Here is a 24,603-nt window from a genome sequence, read left to right as displayed (position 1 = left end):
GAACTTCGGTAATACACATCAGTGAAGCAAACATTGGGCCTTAACTGGAGTGTCAAAAGGGGTTGGGCCGCCGCCCGCTAGAGCTGTGGTACGTAGATCCCAGCTCGGAGGTTTTAAATACTTTCCTTACGACGTTCAGACTTTGCAGGCAGTTGCCACGTACCATCAGGAGGCGACCAGAGATCTCCTGCCCATTTTCAAGGCTTCAAATCAGCGCAGCATCGCCTGGGATGACTTGTATGGGCGTGGCGTGAGTTTTTCTTGCGAAATTCACCTTACGCTGGGTGCAATGTCGGGCCCCCTCTAGCCCGCGGTTGCAGTAGGTCGCGGCCGCGGCGTTGTATTGTCGGCAGTATCCTCGTGCGTGCCCGTCGGGGATGGACCGCGTCGGTTATGACGAACCGAAACGCTAGGTTCAACGTTCAGCCTCCATTCGTGGAGAGTGCTGGTGGTGGTCTCATTCCTAGTTTATGGCTTCACTGACCCTTATCACTGTATCTTGCAGGTGACAGCTTTTACAGCGGGGCGGAGTAATGCCATCAAACCGCTTATGATTGCCTCAGCTATCGGACCTCGCGCTCGCGGTTCTCGTTCGTCCCACGGCCTGGAGGGGGTTCCTCACGCTCTGCCGCCCAATGCCAACGTCTAGGCGGAACCCACCCGAAGATTGTGACCAAACGCTTACAGATCCCGAACCACTGCCCGCCTCACTCCGCTTGAGCATGAGTCAACAGGATATGGTTTTCCACTCTGTAGCGTAATCTGGCTTCGCAGTGGTTGGGAGCGCATGTATTCCGTTCCCATTGTATCAGCGCTAGTTGTCTCCCTTCGCTCAAGACGCGTCACGATAAAAGCCCCCAACCTCCTCAATGTCGAGTCCATCTCCTCAGACAATCCCAACCATGTCTTCCTCTCAACCGCAGAACCGTCTTCGCGTCGCAGTTATGTAAGTGGTTCTGTGCCCGCATACGCAACTCGTTAAGCATGCTCACAATTCTCTTCTCCGACCAGTGGAGGCGGAATGGCTGGGCTCGTCCTCACTCTGTTTCTGCAGAAGCACAGCCCCGACGTGCAGGTCGACATATACGAATCCGCCCAAGCGCTGTCCGAAGTCGGCGCGGGCATCGCCATGTGGCCGCGCGTGTGGGAGATCGTAGTGCAGCTCGGCTTCGAGGAGGAGCTGAACGAAATCGCTTCGGGCAGCGCTGGAGAAAGTGAGCACGCTGTCGTCGTTCCGTTGCGCTACATTATTGACGCTCCTCTGCTCTCGCCGGCATTCAGAGCCCGCTTTTACCTACTACAAGGGCGACCAGCCGGAAATGCAGGTCGCGTTCCCGACGAAGTATCTAGGTACACATGCCACCCAACCTCTCGAGTGTGGTGCGGTCGTGCTGATGATCCGGATGCAGCGCGCACGTTCCATCGCTCGCAGCTCCAGACTCTGTTCGCGAAGCACATCCAGAACGTAGACCAAGTGATCCACTTCGGAAAGCGCCTCTCCGACTACGTCGCGCCCGCGTCGGGAACGGGGGAGATCACCCTGAACTTCCGCGATGGGACGAGTGCCACCTGCGATGTCGTTCTTGGTAGCGACGGGATCCGCTCTGCGGTGCGCCACACGATGTACGAGGACATGGCCAAGGCTGCGTCGGACGAGAAAGCGGCCGCCGAGCTGCGCCAAGTCTCGGTACCGATCTGGTCTGGCAACATCGTCTACCGCGGGTTGATTCCGGTAGAGTCTCTTGCGGAAGACATGAAGGCCGAGGTGGTCACTTGGATCCGTGTTGTGAGTGATGTTGTGCTCTCACCCCGGGATCCTTCATGCTGATAGCGCGTCGGATATAGTTCCTCGGGAAGAATCAAGTAAGTGTCGTTCAGCGAGGAACAAGGCGAGGGGTCCTAATATGTTGCACCAGCATATCATCTGCTACCCCATCGCCCAGGGCAAGTTCATCAATCTTGCGAATTTTGTTTTCACCCCCGAGGGAGAGGGCACCCAGTATGACGGACCATGGGTCTCCAACGTTTCTGCCGAAGCGGTGGTGGAGAAGTTCGGCAGATGGGATCCGCTCATCCAGACCCTCATGAAGGTGCTCGTCCTCCGTCATCTACCGCTCTTTGTGCTTAAACCTGTCGGCAGGGTATGAGTGATCCGCTCGCATGGGCAGTGCACAGGTTGAAAGAGTTGCCTACGTTCTCTTCCGGTCGTGTCGCTCTTCTCGGGGATGCGGTGAGGTCAAGCTTTCATGAGCGAAGTTCTATTCTCCTAACACTCTCCGTCCAGGCGCACGCCATGACGCCCTTCCAGGCCTCTGGTCTGGGGCAAGCGATCGAGGTAAATTGCAACCTCTCCCCACCTCGAGCAAGGCTCGCGTTGACCTTCCCAACAGGATGGCTTCGTCCTCGCCTCTATCCTCGCCCAACCAAACGTGACGGCGTCCAACGTCGCGGAGGCGCTGAGTATCTACGACAAGATCCGGCGACCGTTTGCGCAGAACATCCAGCGGCTCTCGGACGCGAACGGGCAATGCCACCACCTGCGCCGGGGCGGATGGGAGGACGTCACGGCCGAGGAGAGCTCGCGAGGCGGGTTCGCGCAGGAGCGCTTCGACGCGATGTCCGGACTCCTGGACGCGCAGGTGAAGTGGACGCAGGAGTCGAGCGTGATGGACGACAGTGACGAGGCGTTGAGGATGGTGAAGGCGCTGGCGGCTTGACTACAGACTAGTTACCAGACAGCCGTCCACTCGTGTGCAGAATCATGAAGTGAATGAGAGGAATTGCATTGAATAAGCCATACCGAAGGGTTTAGTTGAGTAGATTTGTAGGTCCGGCCAGTGACTTGTAAGAATTTCTGGGTACGTGGATGCCGGAAGGTGCGGTCAGGCAGGCTGCCAAAGGCGGCATTCCATTGCTTATATAATCCATCCGGCGACTGGTTATGCTGCAACTCGAGTATCGACCGCGTTTTGCTGCTCGAATATTGCATCTTGACGGTATCGCCATCTTCTAACAACCCACAGACCGCTCAGAGGTCGTCCCGCCCGTTGGTTTTGTTCAAGTAGAGTGCCTCGTACTTCGGGCTTCTCCGGTCGGACTCTGAACCTTATCTACAGACTCTTCCCCCGACTCGTTCCTGTAGCTGTAGACACTGCTACCAACACTTCTTTCATTGATCCTCTCTCTCGACCCGTAACACACGCGCTTCAACAGGTTTCTGGTGTTCCGGTACGCCCGCATCCGAGGCACGACCTCCTAAGTATGCTTGGTCATGTGTAAGTAGTAAGTACTAAGTTCCCACCCGCTGTATAGTCTGCCTAGATTGAAATCCATCCACCATCGTCGTCCTGTCCGCTGTCCGGCGTCTTTCAGGCCGCGCGCGCTGTGGACCTCGTACGGGAATCCGGTACCTGTTGAAGATCCAGAGGGAGGGCCCGAGGCGCATGGTGCCCTCGTCCCTGCCGTCGACGTAGCGCCAAGTGGTCCTGGCTGCCTGGTCGCGCTCGTGGCAGCGGAATGCCAGGTAGTACGCGGACTCTTTGAGCGCGAGCGCGGCGCGGCGGGAAGGAGGTGAAGGGATGGAGAGGTAGAGGGGGGGGGGGTCTTCGTCGACGAAGGTTGTGGGAAGGACGTCCTCGAGGTGAGCACTGAGCACCGAGTTTCTGAGAGGCGAGGGGCGGCGGGAGGCCGGTCGGGGGCGGAGCGCTTCGTTCCTTGGGTGTAGGCGACGTTAATCCGGCGTCAGTATGGCATACTTCTGCTAGGGTGCGACGAATAACTTCTTGCGATGGTCCAGTGCCGCGTTGTAATGCGCGCCAGCGACGCCGCAAGTTCAACGATATGATTGCTCGTTCCTCGACAGATGCCAGATCTTCGGCATCTTATCTAGCCGAGATGACGGGGGACTGCGACCTTTGATGTTGAACGTTGAACGTTCAGATGAACGCAAACCTTTCGTCTCGACTCCCGCGAGTGCGAAAGGAAGGCTTCGCTCCCGCTAAGTACGTGCATAATGACATCGCTTGACAGATGGACGCGCGCGCTGTCTCACAAGAATGAGAATCGCTGGGCTGCGTGAAGCTGGCCAACTTCCGCAACCATCACGTTCGTGTTCCGGCACTGCACGGTCCTTATCCCTGTGAGTCTTGTGCACACTCAGAGGAGATATTTTTGAGACTGAATGGGATAGAACACAGTCTTGAACGTGCCCCTTCAGTGGAAGGCATGTGTATTCCGTACTTAGAATGATGAACAGACCATCTCGAGGGCGGTGAGGCCAGGCCTCGGCGTAAACTGTTACTCCGACATAGTTCGGCTCCAGCACACGATATCCTAAAGGAAGTCACCCTCCGCATATGTCATGCACAAGCTCAAGATTACCGCCCTGTTACTCGTTTTTGCTGCCGTCCTCGTCATCGCTGCCGCCGCGCCCTCCGCAGACGCTGCCGTTGTGGCGCGATCCGAGATCGGAGAAACCAGGTGAGCTCCTCCCATGTCATATCATAACCCTACTGTAGAAGCTCACGTACCAGCCCAGTCGAAGACATTCCGGCCGTGGAGCCCATCTTCCTCGAGGCAGCAGATTGATACGCGCATCCGCACATAGGCCGACTATTTCATTATGAGCTTGCAATCGTTCCGTTGCGTTCAGTTAACTGGGGGTCGGCCCACCCTGGCATATTCGAACCGGAAGGTCTTAAATGCGCCGAGCGCACCATTAACAGAGACACGGAGTATTTATTTGTGTCATGGATTCCTGCGGAATATGGTCAGAATGTTCAAACCGTTGTGGATGGGCGAAAATGAATCTGCAAACCGTTGGGCGCCGTTGCTGAACTCTTACGGCGTGACAGGTCCCCGAAATTACAAACAGTTTGGCGGGGTGTGATGCGTGACGTGAGAATGGACGGTATATTTCTGGACCCACGTGCACGTGTGGCCGTGAGCAGAGTCTCGAGGTGCGAGGCCGGAGCGGTGGTCGCTTCATCGAAGCGAAGCCTCTTCGGGAGGGAGCTAGTATAATAACACGCACGAGCAAAGTCTTGTTCCACCACGCAGCAGCACGCAGCTACACACCCACCACATCCCGCTATGCTGCCCCGACGGCAGGCGCTGACGTGGTGACGCCCTCTGAGGAACTGGGTGAGTGCTTGTCTGTGACATTTTCGACGAAAGGCATGGGAATTATATACGTATCACCGTTTCACTTCCGCCGGTACGAGCAGTGGACCTGCCGGTTGTCGCAATGGGATGGTTGGAACGGTGACCTCCCGCGGTGAACAGGAAGAGTAAGCAGCCGTCGTCCTCTCGTGTCTCGAAGGCTCTGGACTGACTTTGTGCCGCTACAGGTGATCTAGACGTCTAATTCAATCACCGGGTGTGAGAGGAAGGGAACGAGGATGAGCTCATAAATTGGGACTGATTGCAGATGACACTGCTATGTATGTCCGGTGATACAAACGTTTTCCCCCACCGCGCTCTGCCAGGATGTGATGTGAGATTGATACGCGTCGCCGATGGTGTATGTCCGGGACCACTTCCAAACCAGTGACAGTGCTCTAAAACCTCGTGTGCGAGCGCAATGAGAGGGATGGCAACAGAAGCAAAGAGACGAGCACAATCCACGAACAAGGATGGCATCGGGATCCGTTGGATCTGTCCAACACTGTGAGTCTTTTTGCGATTGTGAGCGCGTTGAGCCTCTCGTGAACGTATGAGGGACACCTCCTTAGATGGAGAATCCACTCCGACATCGTACCGAGACCATTCCAATCGTCATACACTTCAATCGTGCCATCGGCACCTTCTTTGCTCGTTCCACCGAGATGGGGATGGCTGCCGCCCCTATCCTCCCTGCTGCTGCTCGCGATGCAGAACCTGGTGAGTGCATCCACCGCTAAACGACGACGTGTCTCGCTTGATTATTGTTTCTCGCCGTCGAGTTCTAGTGACCTACTGGCTTAGTAGATCTCCCACCTTGTGACCGTCTGTGGAGAATTTGTACTATGCAAGATGTCGGCGGCTCAGGCGATTTCGGAAGAGGGAAAGCGTAATCGATGCGAAACAGTGGGTCCCTATGGACACCGGGGGACGAGTACAGACGGACGCGATGGAAAGAACGAAGTGAGTGCGGGACGGCAGGCGTCTGGCGCCAGCTAGCTACGGGATGACTAAGCACAGCCACGTTACGACCGATCCAACGGGGAATCTGATCAGTAACTGTATCTTATATGTTTGGAGCCGTCAACTGGTCATTGAGATTGGGGGAGGAAGCAAGCAAGAGGCGGGTCGTGACGGAATCGCCAAAGGCGATATGCCGCTGCTGAGCATAACCAACCGTCCCTTGGATCTGAGAGGTCACGTACTATCTCTACACAGAGTTGCTGTTTCAATTTGGGGAGCCAGACGACCGTGTTCAAGCTGACACCACACTAGGATATATGAACAGCTGTACTGGAATGGTCGTGGGCGACAAAACGCTTCCCCGCCGCGCTGTTGTTGCGGCCGATGTTGACGTCGACGTTGTTTGGGAGTCGCCGGCCGTCTGTATCCACTTCAGACGGTGCCTCGTGACAACAGATCCGCTTCGTCGTTCATAGTTATAATCACTAAAGAGCCGCCAAAACTGGATACATATGTAACAAACAATCAACTGAAACTCTTCAGCAAGTGCCGTACTTGGCAGCGCAATTGTGCGCGGCAATGCCGCCGGTCTGCCCGCAGTCGTCAGCCTCTCGTCCGGGACGCTTTCGCAGAGAAAGGAGCCCACCTGGGTCTCCGCCGTGAAGAGCGAGCCGCCCTGGTCCGGGGCGTACCACACGTTCCCGACCTTCCAGCCGGCGCCGGTCGCGTAGTGGACGACGGCGCTGTCCTGCGCGTGGATGAAGCTCGTGTACTTGCTCGCGCGGTCGGGGAAGTTGTCGAGGTAGAACTGGAGGTGCTTCATCCAGATCCCCTTGAACATCACCGAGTCGTTGCTGCACCACGACGTCGGCGTCGCGCTGTCGCACGTCTCCGTGAGGATCCCGTTCTGGACCTTGAGACGCGTCACGGCGTCGAGCGTGATCTCGGCCTGGTCGAGGAGCGACCGGTCGCCGGTCGCGCGCGCGAGCTCCGCGAGCCCGGACGCGATCACGCCCTGGTTGTACGTCCACGTCGTCTGCCCGTTGTTCTGGCACGAGTCCGTCAGGCCGTCGTTCCAGAGCCCGTCCGAGTTGCGCATGCCGGAGTTGAGGACTGCACGGGCGAGTGAGTACGCTCCGTGAGCGCGGGCGGGCGGCGCATGAGGTCAGGGGTGCTTACGCCAGTTCCAGGTCTGTGATCGCGCGCGGTCAGCGATGTGCTGTGCGGAAGAGGACGGACGCGCCGACGGACCTTCTGCGCGTTCGCGAGGTACTGCGAGCCGCCGAAGCGGTTGTACATCGCCGCGGAGAGGTGGAGGAAGAGCTGGTTCGTGATCGCGTTCTTGTAGGTGTGCGCGCTCGACCACCAGACTATGCAGAGCGCAAAGCGTGTGAGTGTGCGCAAGAGGACGAGACCCCGTCGCGCGCGCGCGCGCTCGAAGCCTCGAAACCGGCCGCACGTTCTAGCGATGGCGACAAACAACACTCACCTCCACCGCCACAGGTGGAATCATCCCACTCGGCAGCGATCAGATCGTAGACGATCCTGGCACTGTTCTGTGAACGGGGCATCGCGGGCGCCACGCAGGCACAGCGATCGGCCATCAGCACAACGCTCATCATCACCAGATGGGGAAGCAACGGCGCCCTCGCGACCTCCCTGAACGCAAGGAGGAGAGCACTCGCGGCGAACTTATTGCGCCCGATGGGAGCACCGCGCGGTAGAAGAGTAGACGCACCCAGTACGGGTTCGGGTCCCCGCCGTGGCGGAGGCGGTAGTCGCCGATCTTCCAGAGCGAGAGGACTGTCCAGCCGGCGTCGTCGTTGGAGCCGCCGATCTTCGAGATCCAGGCGTCGCGGTTCTGCTGGAGCCCGAGCTGGCCGATGGGCGTGCTGTCCGCAACGTCGAAGGAGGTGGAGCCGTCGGCGAGCATGAGGTTGTAGAGGTCCTCGAGCGTGTTCGCGTCCGTCCAGAAAATGCCCCAGCCGCTGCCATACCAGAACGTGTCCATCAGGTGCTGCGCGACGTTCTGCGCGCGAGGACCGCGGTCAGTGGGCACGCGCGCGCGAGGGAGAGGGGAGCGGACGGACGTGGGAGTCGCTGAGTGTCGCGCCGCACTGGTCGCGCGCGGTGAGGAGCGGTGACGCGGTGGCGAGGGCGGTGAGCGCCGCGAGGGCGGTGAGCTTGCTGAAGTTGAAAAGCATGCTTAATTAGAATAAGGAGTGTGGGTCCCGGGTCGGGGAGTAGAGGGAAGCAGATGGTGGGAGGGGGGGAAGGGCGGTGAGGGCTGCGGCCGGATAATGGTAGCTATATATGAGTGCTCACTGTGATGGGCGGCAAATCAGGGCACGATGGCAGTGCTTTGAAGACTGAGTCTGGCCGTTGAACGTCGATGGGCCCTGGGGGAAGGCGACGACCGTGATGCGACTCTCGTTGCGTCCGGGGGGATCAAACTGGCCCGTCCACATCAATAAATAAGTACTTACTAGGCCCGGCCCGCGACCTGCCCCCGCGTCCTCTCGCGAGAAGATGAGCATGTGCATCACTGCATGTGGAGCGCGACGCACGTAGGCCCGCACATGACGGACGCGTACTTAGCGAACACGGCTACGAACCTTCGGACCATCACCGTCGGCGGAGTGCCTGCGGTGACCAGTGCCTCACAAGGTCATGAGATGATGCTTGCGTCCGCTCTCGTTATCGGCCGCGCAATGACCGCTCTGCCCGGGCGGAAGGCGTACATGTTGTCGTCATAGGAGCTCCCATCTGTTTCAGTCTGGCCTTGTTGTTTCCAGGGTGTGGCACCTACACTGGCGAGTAGCGGTGTCTGCGCAGCAGTAGGATCCACAGCCTTGAGCGTCGGGTCGATTCCCGTTGAAGGAGCCATCCCGCGGCTCTCGACAGCTACCGAGAGCGTCGGGTCGAGGACGCAGCTGGATCGTTCTTGCGCATACCTGATCCACCGTGCCTGCGGCATCCGAAGACTCTGGTAGCAAGTAAGAAGCATCAGCGCACTCGACGCTCGGTAACAGGGTGAAAGCATATGCGTCATGCGGTGCAGCGGCCACAGAAGGCCGAGGCCGGCGCATCGCCGGCCGCCCCCCCGCCGTCCAGATTCGCGAATTCCTTCACATGCTTACCGGTTACGATGCTTCGTGATTCGTGCGTCTAATAATGGGCATCATATGCTTGGTGCGCTATGTGGTCTGTAAAGATGTCTTGTTGACCGGGTAAGCGTCGATATAAGTGCGGGGGAGCACCGGGTGCAACGCGAGTGGGAATGACGATAGGTATTTTTCGAAAGCCGTGGCGACATCAAAAGCCCAAGCAGGATGATAGGAAAGGAGTGGGAATAGATGGTATCGTCGCCGGGTGCGATCTATGTGGTGTCCGAGGACAGGTGACAAGGGACTACAACAGCGGACGAGAAAGCGGGCCTCTGGTATCTTGCGTACATACTTCCCATGGCACACGGGCTATCACTGTCGTGTCGCCAGGGCCGTGATGAGGATATCGTAGTCGAGCTTTGCCCCTATCCGAAGCGCGATCAGACTCTGTGCGTCCGGAGCATTGAGGATCACACACCTTTGAGGATCAGTCGTGTGAACGCACGCGCGAGATCCGCCTCGTCGCGCTCCAGCCGCTCCAGGTTCTCTATGCTGAGCTTCCACAGAATAGCAGGCCGTTCGACCACGCACGTTGCGTTTCGCTCCAGCCGGGAGAGCGTCGAGAGCTCCCCCGCGACCGTCCCCGGCACCATGGACTCTTCCATAGGCAGCGTCGGTGGTGCGAAGGCGTATGTCGCGCGAAGCACGCCGGCTTCAACGATGTACAGGCCGTCGGGCGACGCGCCTTGCTCCCAAAGGACGGTCCCGGCGGGCACGGACATGCGAGTGAGGTAGGGGACCAGCGGAGCCAAGGCGTCTGCATCGATCACTTCGTAGGGAGAGAAGACGCTGATAAGGGTGTTTAGGGGCTCAGGCGCCATATTTTCCGGGGAATGGTCTGCAGTGGCGTCAGCACAGCCGCATACTCCGAGAGCTAGTGGGAACCAACCTCGCGCGATAGTTTCCCATCCAGCGTTTAGCAACGCAGACCTCCGGGGGCTGTCGCCGACGGACCCTTGGAAGGGTGTGCCGCCGTCCTGTCTGCCGGGAAGAGCTAGAATGTTTTGGTCAGCGCCGAGACTTCCCAAGGAGAGGAAGGACACTCACTGACGGGCAGCGTCTCCGTCTTCTGCGCCTCAAACCACGCCCGCAAGTACACGTTTTCGGTCCACTCCACCGCATCGCTGAACGTCGTGAAGAGCTCCACTCCCGGCGCGTCCAGCAGCCCGACGTTCGCCAGCGCCCGACCGACCTCCCCGTCCGTGACTCCGCACAGCACCAGCACGACCCCGCGCTGTGCAAGCAAACGGTGCACCCGCAGCAGCGCCTCTGCTGCGCTCATGTCGACCCCCGCGACGAGCGCGAGGTCGAGCACGAGGAAGCGCAGCGGCTCGCGTCGCCACGCGTCATCGCGAAGAAGCGCGCTAATCGAATCCTCGACCCGCGCGATGGTACCGAAGAAGAGGAAGCCCTGCAGGCGCAGGACCGCGGTCTGGCGCGAGACCGCGCCGAGGAAAGCGCGGTGTGCTCCCGGACGACGGACCGTCGAGAGCACGGTGGACCCACTGTAGAGCGCACGGATGGACTGCCGCTGGGAGCTTTGGACGACGAAGAATATGCCTAGAAGAAGATGTGAGCGACTGGGTCAAGGAAGGAGATGGACAACTGACAGCTGGCGACGATGCCAAAGAGAACGCCGATGACAAAGTCCCAGACGGTCATGACCACCATGATGCTCGCGATTGTGATGTACTCTGTCGTGCTGACGCGTTGCCTGGTGTCCCAAAGCGCCTCCTTGACGAGGTCGATACCCAGGACAAAGATGAGAGCGCCAACAACCATGACCGCTGCGCGAAGTTATTAGCTCTGAATACCCCTCGAATATGAAAGAAACATACGGATAAATGCGATCGGTCCCGTCCCCACCATAAGCAGAACGGCGGTGGCACCGGCGAGCATGAATCCAGAGACACGGGTATCCCCGCCTACGCGATAGAATCTACAAAGAGGTCACTACATGCGCTCAAGCTGTATAGATCATGGCTTACAGGAGCGTGTTGACGTACACGAGATAGTTGGGACTGTCGATCCATCAGTATACCGCTGGCCGCGTGGAAAAGCAGCGATCGTGCTCACACAGTGCCCAGTATACCAGCCAGCACGTTGGAATACCCATGAGCAAGAAGCTCCTTGTCCGTGTCGACGTCGTGATTGAGAGAGACAGCCAGCGCAGGAACATTGAGAGGAGGGTGTAGAATGTTGAAGAACAGTCTGTACGGACGTCAGATCATGCGCATATAACCACTCAAATGCACTTACAGGGCGAGTTGAGTGGGCATGGTCTCCCAGAATGCCGACCAATGCATCTTCCGGAAGTCTGATATCGTTTTTGTAAGATTTCGTCGCATCAGCCAAGTCATGAAACGATAACACGCACCGAAGAGCGCGTAAAAGTGATACCACGGCTCGCTGGAAGCGCCCATGTCAAACAGCCAGCCGCTGTGGCGCAAGTCACTGAGGTCGATGCGTGCGGCAGCGACAACGACGTAGAACACGGCGGGTATGATACAGAAGTCTGTCAGGAAAATTTAGCATTTGGGCAAAGCAGAAACCCTAGAAATGGGGCGCACATATAGGAAAGATGAGCTGGTGGTCCCATCTGTGTGTGATGATGCGCAGGAGCGCCGCGAGGCCGAACGCGGGGACCCAAAGCGCGAGGTTGTGTACGTTGAGGATGAAGAACTTGAGCGTCTCCAAAGAGAGCGAAAAGTCGTCGTCGGACATGCGCGTGCTTACGGTCAGCCTAGAAGGCGATTAGCTATGGAGCAGAGAGAAAATGGGGAGGCGCGTCGTACCCAGTGATTATCAGGAATACACCGACTCCGCCTATGCACCCGACGAGGATGTGGCGAGGAAAGAAGCCGATGAGAGTTCCAAGCTTCAAAGCCCCGAGAAGGAAGAAGGTCATGCCTGTCCGTGTATGTGAATCTGCACTCGACTCTGCGAGCAGCGTACAAACATACCGGTGAGGATTGACGAAAACGCGAATGCGGCCATTGTCGTGGCTATGACCGCTTGAGGATCATCCTCTCCTATCCGGTCCTGGATGCTGTTAGCAATGAGGTGAAAGAATGGCTGGTCACGATTGTTGATGTCAGCCCCATAGGAACTTTGTCGATAGGACAGAGTAGATACTCACCACCACCTCGATCATCATACTCCCATTCGCCCCCGCGAACCCACTCGCACCCGCGGAGTACACGAGCTGTGAAATGATCGCACTAAGCCGTTCTCGAGCATCAGCCCCTGTTTTTTCACGGTGTCTTCAAACGAAGGCTACTCACGAGACGAAGAACATGGAAACCCCCGAGCCGCCGAGGTCGGCGAAGACGCCCGCGGCTGGGAAAATGATCATTCCATCTGCAAGAGAAGCACCCCGAAGCGCATCAGTCTCCACAGCCGGCACACATTCGCTCCCCGCGCGCGCACGTGAAGCCCACGGGAGATCCAGACGCAGAAGCGAAAGTACACGGACGTACAAGAGATGCCGTCGAGGATGTTGAGCAACGTGCCCAGAACGACCGCCGGGAGAGCCTTCGCCGCGTCCGTGGCGAGAGGACCTGCGCCCCTCGAGAGCGCAGTCCACACCGCCCCACGTTTGCCGCTGCCGCCGCGCGCGTGCGTCGCGTCCCCGTTCGTGTAGTACGTGAGCGGGTTCGCCTCTACGTCGGCGAGGAGCGGCGCGCGCTCGCCAATGGCTTCGCGAACTGCATGTGACTTCGCGGCGGACGTAAATGCGTCCGCATCGGCCAAGCGTGGGATCGCGCCGCGCCCGCGCGGCAGGTCAGGAGGGGGATGTGTTGGTGTGTTCGTCTCAGCCAGCGCGGGGCGTGACATCGTCGGGGTGGCAGCGGAGCTGTGGGAGACCGAGGTAGATGCGGGGACGTCGAGCGCGGTGGGTTCCGACTCGGGGGTTGGCGACGGCGCGCGAGCTTTAGACAGAGAGCGGGGCGAGAGCGAGCGTTGGCGTTCGGACTCTTTTTCGTGTCGGGCGATGAGGAGGGAGAGGGCGGAGGGCGCGGTCGCGCGCGGGGTCCGCGCGCCGGAAGGCTGGGTGGAGAGCGTGGACGTGGAGGCCTCGAGGTCGCTGCCCCCCACATCATGGTCGTTGTCATGGTGGAAAGAGAGCACGGACGAGTTCGCGGTGCGAGTGCCCTCGCGCGGGAGGTGCGTGTCGGAATGCGAGTGCGCGGCCGCGCCTAGGTCGGGGAAGATGAAAGCCCCTTGCTCTGCGCTCGGAAGGTCTAGCTGCGCATGACGAAGGTTGTGCGTCTTCGGCCGTGAGCCGTGGTGAGAGGAGGATGGTCGTCTCATGGAGCGACTGGAGATCCCCATGGTGTCGTCACGGATCGCGCCTTGAGAGTGGAGCGAGGGTGGGACATAGCCCGGGTCGTAGCTGGAGGACACCGTCATGGGCTGGTGGAGGCTGCGGCAGAGGGTCAGCTCGTGCAAGTCATCAACATAAACTATGAGGCTTCATGGAGTATTCTTTACGAGCGGCTGACGCTAAGTTCGAGAGAAGCATCGTCGTGACGGCTCATCACATCTCCAGCCTGGGCGTCAATTTCAAGGGACTGATGCTTTCTTTGAGACGTGTAAAGCATAACGTGGACGTACCACCCGACGTCTTGGGTGGAGATGGGGAGCACATGGAACAAATGGCATCGAGTCCGTAGAGATTCCACCAGCTCGCACTGCCTCTCAAGGGACTAGGAGTACGTGAACGGGCGCTCGCTGGAGGTTCCAATGCGATGAACCACGTTCGTTGTAGCTGGACGCACGACTACCCCTTACTTGGAGACACCCAAGAAAGAGTCCGCCGGCCTCGATTCCGCAGCAGACGCACACCAGCTGTGGCTCCGAATGCCAGCGCCATAGCTGATGTGAGTCGAGCGAGACGAGTGACCGCCCGAGACAAACGTGCGAGGGACTCACCCGGCGCGAGAGTGGAGGGGAGAGCCGCTCTGCATTCTGAGGTAGGCGTCGAGGTCGCGTGCGCTTGGTGATTCGTCGTCGCCGTTTCCATTCTCGAAACGCGGTGGCGCGGCTGTCGGAATTGACATGGCACCCGGAGTGGGCCCCTCTGGAGACAAGGTAGACAAAGGAGAAAACATTGGTCAGTGTCGAAGGAACGAGAGCAGAACGGAAGGAGCGGACGGTGAGGGCAGCACTCGAGAGGCACTAGGCTCCCTTATGCCGGGTCGGTGCTTTTGGGCGGAAGAGAGACGGCCAAGTCTAGACGTCCACCTGGACAGATCACCCGCCGGGAGGTTCGAGTGTGACCGGTCGGCAGACTCACCCGCGAAGCTGAAGATGATGGAAAGCGCGGAGAAAGAACGGTCGACGACCACGGCCGATCTGGACTCTCAATTCCCCGCTCGGCATTTCCCGCTGGATGGTGGATGTTTCCATATTCGAAACTCACCGACAGCGCTCTTCGTAGTTTGGACATGCTTCTAGCCACTGTGTGCGCTTAATGGCGGCTTGAGCGTTGTTGGAGTTTGTCGTCCAAAGTCACGGAGAGTGGTAACGGTTGAGCTGGAGAGAGAGGGTGAATGAGAGAGAGGAGACTGGTACTGATGAGCGTTGGGTGTCGGGCGTCTATCAGGCGGTCGACGAGTGAGAGGGAAAGAGGGAATTGCATTCTTTGGGGCCCCAGACCAGTATATATACGAGATCCCGCCGCCCCACAGCCGTCCTCTCCACTGGGGTGCCCCGTCACAAACTAGAAACCGAAGAGAATGTCCGAGAAGCGCGCGCATACAATCACTGTTCGAGACAGTCCACGCGCGGTCCCCGCCTTACCCTCCGCCGTCGGCGCTGCTTGACGCACGTCGGGAAATGTTTCGAGCAAGACAGGGGCAAAGCACGGCGACTAGCATTCAATATTCAGCCGCGTGCATCTGCCCGGGCCTGGATTGGGCCTGGCAGCCCTACCATCCCGACGTCATTCGCGGGGGCCATCAGAAATAAAGAGAGAGCTTGAAATGCCAAAGATCGAAAGTTCATGGGATCCGGAGCGATCACCCCCAGTGACTAGTGAGGGTCGCATGCGAAAACAACCAAGTGTAAGCCGCGCGCGGAGCGGACTGGTTCTTGTTGATAGTTTGTGATCATGGAGGAACAAGTTCGTACTCAAGCCGTCAGCTCCTTTGCCATCCTCAAAGCCTCGTCCCTGTCGTCCATCACGCTCGACTCTTGCGCCCACTTCATATGCGAGGCCAGAAGCTCGGACACACCGTCGAAACGATCCTGCGCGAATCCGCCTCGCAAGCTCTCCTCGGCCGTGACGTCCTCCCACCCGCCCTGGCGTAGGTGCTGACATTGCCCGTTCGCGTCCGAGAGCCGCTGGATGTTCTGCGCAAACGGTCGCCGGATCTTGTCATAGATCTTGAGCGCGGACGCGACGTTGGACACCGTCACGTTCGTTTGGGAGAGGATCGAGGCGAGGACGAAGCCATCCTGTGGGGAAGGTCAACGTCAGCCTTGCTCGAGGTGGGGAGAGGTTACAAGTTACCTCGATGGCTTGCCCAAGACCGGAGGCTTGGAAGGGCGTCATGGCGTGCGCCTGGACGGAGAGCGTTAGGAAAGTAGAACTTCGCTCATGAAAGCTTAAACTCACCGCATCTCCGAGAAGAGCGACACGGCCGGAAGAGAAAGTGGGCAACTTTTTCAACCTGTTTACTGCCCATGCGAGCGGATCACACATACCCTGCCGACAGGTTTAAGCACAAATAGCAGTAGATGAGGGAGGACGCGCACCTTCATGAGGGTCTGGATGAGTGGATCCCATCCGCCGAACTTCTCCACCACCGCTTCGGCAGAAACGTGGGAGACCCAAGGTCCGTCATACTGGGTGCCCTCTCCCTCGGGGGTGAAAACAAAACTCGCAAGATTGATGAACTTGTTCTGGGCAATTGGGTAGCAGACGATATGCTGGTGCCACATATTAGGACCTCTCGCCTGGCGCTGCACTGAACGAGACACCTACTTGATTCTTCCCGAGGAACTACATCCGACGCGCCATCAGCATGAAGAATCCCGGGGCGAATTCAGAACATCACTCACAGCACGGTTCCAAGTGACTACGTCGGCCTTCATGTCTTCCGAAAGACCCTCTACCGGAACCAACCCGCGGTAGACGATGTTGCCGGACCAGATCGGCACAGAGACTTGGCGCAGCTCGGCGGCCGCTTTCTCGTCCGACGCCGCCTTGGCCATGTCCTCGTACATCGTGTGGCGCACCGCAGAGCGGATCCCATCACTGCCGAGCACGACATCGCAGGTGGCACTTGTCCCGTCGCGGAAGTTCAGGATGATCTCCCCCGTTCCCGACGCGGGCGCGACGTAGTCGGAGAGGCGCTTCCCAAAGTGGATCACTTGGTCTACGTTCTGGATGTGCTTCGCGAACAGAGTCTGGAGTTGCGAGCGATGGAACGTGCGCGCTACGATCCGGATCATCAGCACGGCCGCACCACACTCGAACAGTTGGATAGCAACTGTACCTAGATACTTCGTCGGGAACGCAACCTGCATTTCCGGTTGGTCGCCCTTGTAGTAGGTAAAAGAGGGTTCTGAATGCAGGCGGGAGCAGAGGAGCGTCAATACTGTAGCGCGACTGAACGGCAGCAGCGTGCTCACTTTCCCCAGCGCTGCCCGAAGCGATCTCGTTCAGCTCCTCCTCGAAGCCGAGCTGCACTACGATCTCCCACACGCGCGGCCACATGGCGATGCCCGCGCCGACTTCGGACAACGCTTGGGCGGATTCGTATATGTCGACCTGCACGTCGGGGCTGTGTTTCTGCAGGAACAGAGTGAGGACGAGTCCAGCCATTCCGCCTCCACTGGTCAGAGAAAAGCACCGTGAGTATGCTTAACGCCATCACGTAAGCGGGCACAGAAACACTTACATGACTGCGACGCGAAGACGATTCTGCGGTTGGGAGGAAGACATGGTTGGGATAGTCTGAGGAGATGGACTCGACATTGAGGAGGTTGGGGATATTTATCGTGACGCGTCTTGAGCGAAGGGAGGCAACTAGCGCTGAGACAGTGCCAACCACTGCGAAGCCAGATTACGCTACAGAGTGGAAGACCATATCCTGTTGACTCATGCTCAAGCGGAGTGAGGCGGGCAGTGGTTCGGGATCAGTAAGCGTTTGGTCACAATCCTCGGGTGGGTTTCGCCTAGACGTTGGCATTGGGCGGCAGAGCGTGAGGAACCCCCTCCAGGCCGCGGGACGAACGAGAACCACGGGGTCTGATGGCTGAGGCAAGCATAGGCGGCTTGGTAGCATCACTCCGCCTCGTTGTAACAGCTGTCACCTGCAAGATACAGTGATAAGGGTAAGTGAAGCCATATACTGGGAATGAGACCACCAAGCGTTTCAGTTCGTCATAACCGACGCGGTCCATCCCCGACGGGCACGCACGACGATACTGCCGACAATACAACGCCGCGGCCGCTCCCTACTGCAACCGCGGGCTAGAGGGGGCCCGACATCGCACCCGGTGTAAGGTGAATTTCGCAAGAAAAACTCACGTCACGCCCATACAAGTCATCCCAGGCGATGCTGCGCTGATTTGAAGCCTTGAAAATGGGCAGGAGATCTCTGGTCGCCTCCTGATGGTACGTGGCAACTGCCTGCAAAGTCTGAACATCGTAAGGAAAGTATTTAAAACCTCCGAGCTGGGATCTACGTACCACAGCTCTAGCGGGCGGCGGCCCAACCCCTTTTGACACTCCAGTTAAGGCCCAATGTTTGCTTCACTGATGTGTATTACCGAAGTTCTCGGCGGCGTGGTGCACGTTGCAACACTTCAGGTGGACGAAGTTCGTAATCCGGGGTGGGCCGGCGGCCGTGCGCTTATGGCATCATATTTCACATCGTCCAATTCTCACGTGGCCACTTTGCTTGGCTAAGCTGTTTGTCTCGTTGCTCGTGTACAACATGCATGAATGGTCAATGGAGAATTCTCTTCGTTGGAAGTATTGGCGCGCTTCCGTTGAGCGGAGCTCACAATGTCCCCAATTGCAAGTTCCCGCCGAGCCGCGTCTCCAGATCTAGAGTGCTTTCATTCACTGCCCGGCGCCTTCCCGAGGGATCCAACTTTCCTGCGCAGATATGTAACGCAGTTTTATCCTCTCCGTCTGCCCGGGTCCGCAACTCGTCTCTTTCTGAGACGTGCGCTCTTCCGGATCGGCTAGATCAGTCCCCGTGCGCGTTGGCGCCGGTCACCTGATCGCCACGACTCCCCTTCCTCTTCCGTCTCCTCGTCTCGGTCCCGCTGTATCCTCCACGTCTCCCCTCGTATCATTGACTCGGACTACCCTACGTATATATAGTAGTACAGGTGTAGGGCGAAAGCCCCAGTGTTCCGAAGATAACAGACCTTATCCCTGTCTTCCCCTTCGTGACCTCTTCCCCCGTGTCGCACCACCGGCCCGATTGGACCGCGAGCGCGACATATTTTTGACAGTCACTCGTCTACTCTTCACCCCTACTCCTCTCTACTAGCTTATCTCTCTCTCCGACTGGGCGCCCTCGAGCTTGATCACCTCGACTACCTCTCGGATCCCCTCTCCCCATCCCGACATTTCTTGCAAGAACCCTCACCATGGCCGCACCTTTCTCTCGCTACAACCTCCGTCGACCTCGCACCACCGAACCAGCCTCTCTCGCGACGGTCGCCGCTGGCAACGAACCTGGTGAGTCCATAATCAACCGTACTCGTGAGGCTGAAGAGCCTCTCTTCCATAGTCCCCTCTCCTCTCCGGAGGATCCTCGCGCTTCGAGCGCGAGTCGCGCTGGTGTTTACCGCGCGTCCACTGCTCGGTCGAGCAGTGCCGGAACCGCACGCGCACGCTCTTACGCAGAGGTCGCGTCCGGAAGCCCGCGACTCCCGAGTCAACCCACGGTTAGTGGGCACTCGGCGGCTTTGGTAGCAACGAATATATTTCGTTCGCCCCTTCTACCTCCACGAGAGCTGGCATCGCCGCTCTCTAGTGTGCACACCCCTTCGGTGGCTGCTTCTAACCCTGTCGACACCGTTCAAGATGAACAGGATGGCCCCTGGACGACGGTCCAGCGAGGTCGTCAGGGCAGGAAGAGCTCCCGACAGGCTTCTGAGCCTCCCCGCGCGACGCCGATCGTCGCGCCCGCGCCGCGTCTGTCCCTAGAGCAGCTGCGCGCTGTTACTCGTGCTTCCGCTGACTTGACTCCTTCTGAGCACGCGCGTGTTGAGCGTCGCTCTAACGCGATGAAGAAGGCAGCTTCGTCGGCCTCGTCCACGTCTGAGTCTCGTGGCGAGGGCCCTTCTCGCATTCCGGCTGAGCTGAAGGGCAAGGCCATTGATACCCGCGACTGGGACGTCGCCGATGTCCCTGACCTCGACCTGGGAGCGCAGCGTCGCGCGTTTCAGCTATACGAGTATCTGCGCACGCTCCCATCGAGCCGGCAGCCGTCATCTGCTGAAGCGTCGCAGACCGACCGGGTATCGCAATGGCGCGACCAGCTGCGTGCGCCGGAGCCCACTGCTGCTATTCCCTCTCGCGCGCCTGGCGTGGAACCTCCTCCGAGCTCCGCGTCGCACGTGAGTTCATCCAGACCGCCGTCTGATCACAACCAGACGGATAGTTCATTCAAGGTTACCATACCTATGTACACACAGTTGTTACAAGAACATAACCAGCTTCTTCGCGAGAACAACAACCTTCGCATGCAGAAGACCTCTCCGAGCAGTGAGAAATCTGTGCTCCCGAAGTCCTCAAAGCGCGCGGTAAAGCGAGAGGACGTACCTGTGGGTTTGGACGAGTTTGGCCTCCCCAGGGAACGTACGGCAGCACGCGATACAAGCGCAGGACTTGACGCTGCCGCCGCGCGAGGGACATCGCTGCGACCGGTAGCCCAGATTGAGCCCGGCAGCTACCTCGGGCGTGCCTTCGACGACCTCATTGGAGGCGGCTCTGCTGGAGAGCCCCCCGGTGATAGCTCGTCGAGCTCTTCGAGTTCTGGTACGGCTCGAGGCGGTGGCGGTGGGCCACCGCGTGCGCATCATAACTCAAGCTCGTCGTCCTCGAGCTCGAGCAAATCTGGCAGCAATCGGCACCGAAACCATCGTAAGCTCCGGCTCAAGCCTGAAAAACCAGAGCCTTACGATGGACGCGTCGATGCGCAAGCCTTCCACAAGTTCATGCGACAGACTGTGGAATATCTGTCAGCATTCGACATCAAACCTGAGATGTTACCCTCTCAAGTATCTAACTTCTTGAAGGGTAAAGCATACAGCTTCTTTGTGACGTCTGTATCGTCTGCGCCGCGCGAATGGACGCTTCGCAAGCTCTTCGTTGGCTTGTTCAATTACTGTTTCCCTGTCGACTATCGTCTACAGATGCAGGAAAAGTTGAATAAGTGTAGGCAAGGCGATCGCAGCGTACGAGATTTCGTACATGAGCTTGAGAACCTGTTCTTGATGGTCGGATTCGTCTCACCTCGCGAACGAGTTGAGAAGCTCTGGCATGGGTTGCGCACATCAGTACAGCGCGAGCTCTGGATGCGGAGTCTTACCCCGAATTCTTCTTGGGCCGAAGTCGTTGAACAGGCCGAGATAATCGAGATCGCGGAACGAGTATCCGGACGTGTGGGACGTGCCAACCACGATGACCACAATCGCCCCACCACGAGCTCTCGTACAACGCAGGGCCGCTCCCACGACGCGAGCGGATCCTCCGTGTCACGCCGCTTCGTTCCCTACCAACGGCGGGACCGCGATCGTCGTAGCGGCAGTCAGAACGCTGTGCAATCAAGCTCTATACGTCCTCAAGGACGAAGCGTACCTTCTGGAAAGCAAGGACAATATCAGCGTGGTTCGCGCGGGCAGAACAAGCCCTCGAACACGTACGACGACCTTTCTCCCCAGGAGAAAGCCGAGCTTGTTGCAGCTGGGAAGTGCTTTGTCTGCAAGAAAGCAGGCCACTTCTCGCGAGACTGTCCGCAGAAGAGCCAAGTTAAGTCCGACAGGAAGGGTAAGCCTCCTGGCGTGACTTCATTCCATGTCGAGACACGACGCACCGTTGGAAAGAAGCCCCCGAGCAAGGCTCCACGGCCTGAGATGGCGTCGATCGAGACAACCGCAGGTTTGGACTTGTTCATGATCGAACCTGCCCCAGAGCTGCCACCGCACTTTGAGGCCGTAGGCAGCGACCTTGAGTACGTCGCACCTGAGGACGACGACCTGTTGAACAACTTGGGCAACGGTCCGCAAGAGAATCAGGAAAATGTACCTCCATGGCATCTGCATGAGTGGCCACAAACCGTGCGCGAAGGGCGCACGCGGACGCATATCGGCGACTTGTACGCCAATCGCGCTATGCAAGTCCTTCAGGACTACGGTCCCTACTGCTGTCTAGGTATCGATTTCGACAGTGGGGAACCATACGAACCTTGTGTGTACCGCACAACTGAAGACCTCTATGTCGTCGTGCACGAACGGTTCGACACGCTCTTGAAGCGTAGTTGGCTGCGAAATAAAGATTTCAACCTCCCGTGCTACTATCGACAGATCGTAGTACACACCTTCGAACCTGCGCAGGGTCACCAGCATTGTTTCCTATCCCACGACGGCGAGACGATGGGCGACGCAATTGCGATCGGCACTCAACGTGCTCTCGCAGAGGCGTTCCCCTGGCCAGGCGTGACCAACAATCCTGTCCGCTTTGTCGTGCGGTACGTCGGCTTCGGAATGATGCGCTTGTACGACTACTATCTGCGCGTCGCTGTGGACGTCCCGCGCAAACGCCTAGAGAACACTAAGATGGACGCGTGCAACCTGTTCGCACAGGGAATACGCACCTTGACGCGTGCGCCACCCTTCGGACTGAACGAAATAGAGGACGAGATCAGCCTCCTCTTCAGGGAGACTGCTCGTCGCTCGCGTCCTTCACTCGGAGCTGTAGAACTCTGCGCGGTAAACACTCGAGGATATGTCCCAAGTGAACTCACCATGACGCAGGGCCAGCTCATCGCGCTCCAGCGCAATGCAGGCGCGCCGCGCGATCTCAAGAGGCTGATCCCGGAGCCTACCGTAGTCGTAATAGGCATCAACGGACAGCCCGCACGCGCCCTGCTTGACTCTGGGTCACTGGCCGACTTTGTGTCTTCGAAGTTTGCGCACCAGCTTAATCTTGATGTCTTCGAGCTCGCGAAACCGCTCCCTGTTCACCTCGCGGTTCAGGGATCGCGCGCGAAGATCAACTATGGCTGCCGTGCACGGCTAGAATATCAGCGCATCAAGGAGGAGCGGTATTTTGACGTTGTCAACTTACTGAATTACGACTTGATCCTCGGCACTCCCTTCCTCTACCAACACAAGGTTTCGCTCGGATTCAATCCAACCGCGGTGGTGGTCGGTAGTGCCGCAACGCTCCCTCTGGAGGGCGCACAAGTGCGCGTCTTGCAGTCCCAGGCAGCGGAAGTTCTCGAGGACGAACTCGAAACGGCCCGCCAGGAGCTTCGTGAGTACGCGCAGCCTATCTGCAAAGAAGCAAGTGACTCACCCTTGCCACCGCTCCGTGTGATCAACCACCGGATTCCGCTGATAGACGAAGCCAAGATCTACTCTTGGAGGCCGTCGCGCTGTCCGGATGCGCATCGCGCGAGCTGGGCCGAGAAACGCGACGCGTATCTCAAGTCTGGGCGATGGCGCGTTTCGAATGCGCGCAACACCTCGCCCATGCTGCTCCTGACAAAGCCGGGCACTGGTGTTAAGGGCGTGCCACCGCGCCTGCGAGTGGTATGTGACTTGCGTGAGCGCAACGCCAATACTCATAAAGTAACGTCTCCCTTACCAGACATGGAGGGCATCTTGCGCCGCATCGCACGGCGAACCTTCCGCTCACTGATCGACGGCAAGGACGCCTACGAACAGATTCGCGTTGAGCCGGAGCATGTCGAACGCACTGCCATGACTACACCTGACGGGAATATGGTTAGTCTCGTACTCCAACAAGGAGATTGTAACGCTGTCGCAACGTACCAGTCCTTAATGAACCACCTCTTTGGCCCTTTCATCGGTGTCTTCATGGACGTCTATCTTGACGATATTGCGATCTATTCAGATTCGCTTCAGGATCACCTGAAGCACTGTAAGCTTGTGATCGACATCCTGAGGCGAGAACAGCTTTACCTCAGCGCATCGAAACTGCACTTCCTGTGCAAAGAATTGAAGATCCTTGGCCGCATTGTCGACCCTGACGGCATCCGGATGGATCCCGATAAGGTCGATTGCGTGCTAAATTGGAAAGTACCGACCTCGAAGGAGCTCTTGCGTGGCTTCCTGGGCTCGGTTGGGTACCTCGCGGACGATATCGCGACAGTGCGGATTCCTATGGGTATCCTGACGTCGTTAACAGGCTCCGACAGCTCGTTCAAGTGGGATTTTACTCACCAGCGGGCATTCGACGAGATCAAGCGTCTCGTCCATGCGCACCGTGAGCACCGCCGTGCACCGCTTGATTATGCCCCGAATGCGCCACCTATCTGGCTCGTAACGGACGGATCACATGGCGGCATTGCAGGCGTCGTGTCACAAGGCCCTGACTTCAAACAGGCACGTGTCGCGGCGTTCTTTTCTGCGAAATTGACATCAGCACAGATGAACTACCCTGTTCATGAAATAGAAATGCTTGCCGGTATCGAAGCGATGCAGAGGCATCGCGACATCCTCCTCGGATGTTCGTTCACCTGGGTAACGGACCACCGCGGTCTGATTCACTTAATGAATCAGCGCAATCTGTCTGGACGACAGGCGCGATGGTTAGAACGAATTGCGGAGTATAACTTTCGCATTGAGTACGTACCTGGAGTTGAGAACGTCCTCGCGGACGCACTCTCACGAATCTACTCTAATGACCAGCCTGGGACGGTGCGTGCTGCGTCAGAATACGTACAGCACGACTCGGCACTGTCTCAGCCTGCTGTACAGCAGGTCACGAGCCCAGTGCTCGTTGACACAGAGGGACGCGCGCACCTTGCGCTTGCCTCTGTAACAGAGGGCGTCGAGCCCTTGAACGCAGCCCGTCGTTCGGGACGCACACGCGTGCCGCGCGCGCCGCGCGCCGCACCTTTCTCGGATCTTCTGTCCGAGCGCGTGCCCGGTCGTGGCGGCGATGAACTGACACAAGTGCGTCAGTACGCAAGACGTTCGCCGCGAAGCGAACGGCTCACCACTGATGGACGGGCCTCTACAGCTCCGTCTCTGGGTGACGCTCCTGCGATACCGTCTTTGGAGCGTCAGGAGGGCGCGAGTACCCTGC

At 58.4% G+C, this 24,603-nt stretch overlaps 4 protein-coding genes across 4 annotated transcripts; 1 reads left to right on the top strand and 3 right to left on the bottom strand.

Annotated features, from left to right (window-relative positions):
* Positions 1–902: 902 nt before the first annotated feature.
* Positions 903–2,717, top strand: BXZ73DRAFT_100798 (FAD/NAD(P)-binding domain-containing protein; the record flags this gene model as incomplete). Its single annotated transcript, XM_048014687.1, has 9 exons — positions 903–946; positions 1,012–1,214; positions 1,282–1,350; positions 1,410–1,786; positions 1,846–1,863; positions 1,917–2,090; positions 2,141–2,230; positions 2,285–2,335; positions 2,391–2,717. 9 exons carry the CDS (start codon positions 903–905, stop codon positions 2,715–2,717), a joined length of 1,353 nt encoding a protein of 450 aa, XP_047878419.1.
* Positions 2,718–6,662: 3,945 nt separating this feature from the next.
* BXZ73DRAFT_46148 (glycoside hydrolase family 76 protein) lies at positions 6,663–8,327 on the bottom strand (the record flags this gene model as incomplete). The annotated part of the gene is made up of 7 exons (XM_048019640.1): positions 6,663–6,713; positions 6,770–7,236; positions 7,303–7,315; positions 7,375–7,493; positions 7,613–7,679; positions 7,862–8,152; positions 8,214–8,327. 7 exons carry the CDS (start codon positions 8,325–8,327, stop codon positions 6,663–6,665), a joined length of 1,122 nt encoding a protein of 373 aa, XP_047878418.1.
* Positions 8,328–9,602: 1,275 nt separating this feature from the next.
* Positions 9,603–13,127, bottom strand: BXZ73DRAFT_46059 (sulfate transporter family-domain-containing protein; the record flags this gene model as incomplete). Its single annotated transcript, XM_048019622.1, has 16 exons — positions 9,603–9,655; positions 9,709–10,128; positions 10,180–10,284; positions 10,338–10,850; positions 10,901–11,077; positions 11,129–11,229; positions 11,279–11,311; positions 11,367–11,501; positions 11,550–11,607; positions 11,668–11,805; positions 11,861–12,033; positions 12,086–12,200; positions 12,254–12,365; positions 12,430–12,511; positions 12,575–12,650; positions 12,770–13,127. 16 exons carry the CDS (start codon positions 13,125–13,127, stop codon positions 9,603–9,605), a joined length of 2,649 nt encoding a protein of 882 aa, XP_047878417.1.
* Positions 13,128–15,425: 2,298 nt separating this feature from the next.
* Positions 15,426–17,244, bottom strand: BXZ73DRAFT_100795 (FAD/NAD(P)-binding domain-containing protein; the record flags this gene model as incomplete). The annotated part of the gene is made up of 9 exons (XM_048014686.1): positions 15,426–15,752; positions 15,808–15,858; positions 15,913–16,002; positions 16,053–16,226; positions 16,282–16,299; positions 16,359–16,735; positions 16,796–16,864; positions 16,932–17,134; positions 17,201–17,244. 9 exons carry the CDS (start codon positions 17,242–17,244, stop codon positions 15,426–15,428), a joined length of 1,353 nt encoding a protein of 450 aa, XP_047878416.1.
* Positions 17,245–24,603: the final 7,359 nt, after the last annotated feature.

This window comes from Epithele typhae (assembly GCF_022376455.1).
Source record: "Epithele typhae strain CBS 203.58 chromosome Unknown BXZ73scaffold_20, whole genome shotgun sequence".
Taxonomy (NCBI): domain Eukaryota; kingdom Fungi; phylum Basidiomycota; class Agaricomycetes; order Polyporales; family Epitheliaceae; genus Epithele; species Epithele typhae.
The sequence above is the reverse complement of the archived record's forward strand: the minus strand, read 5'-3'. Positions and strand labels throughout refer to the sequence as shown.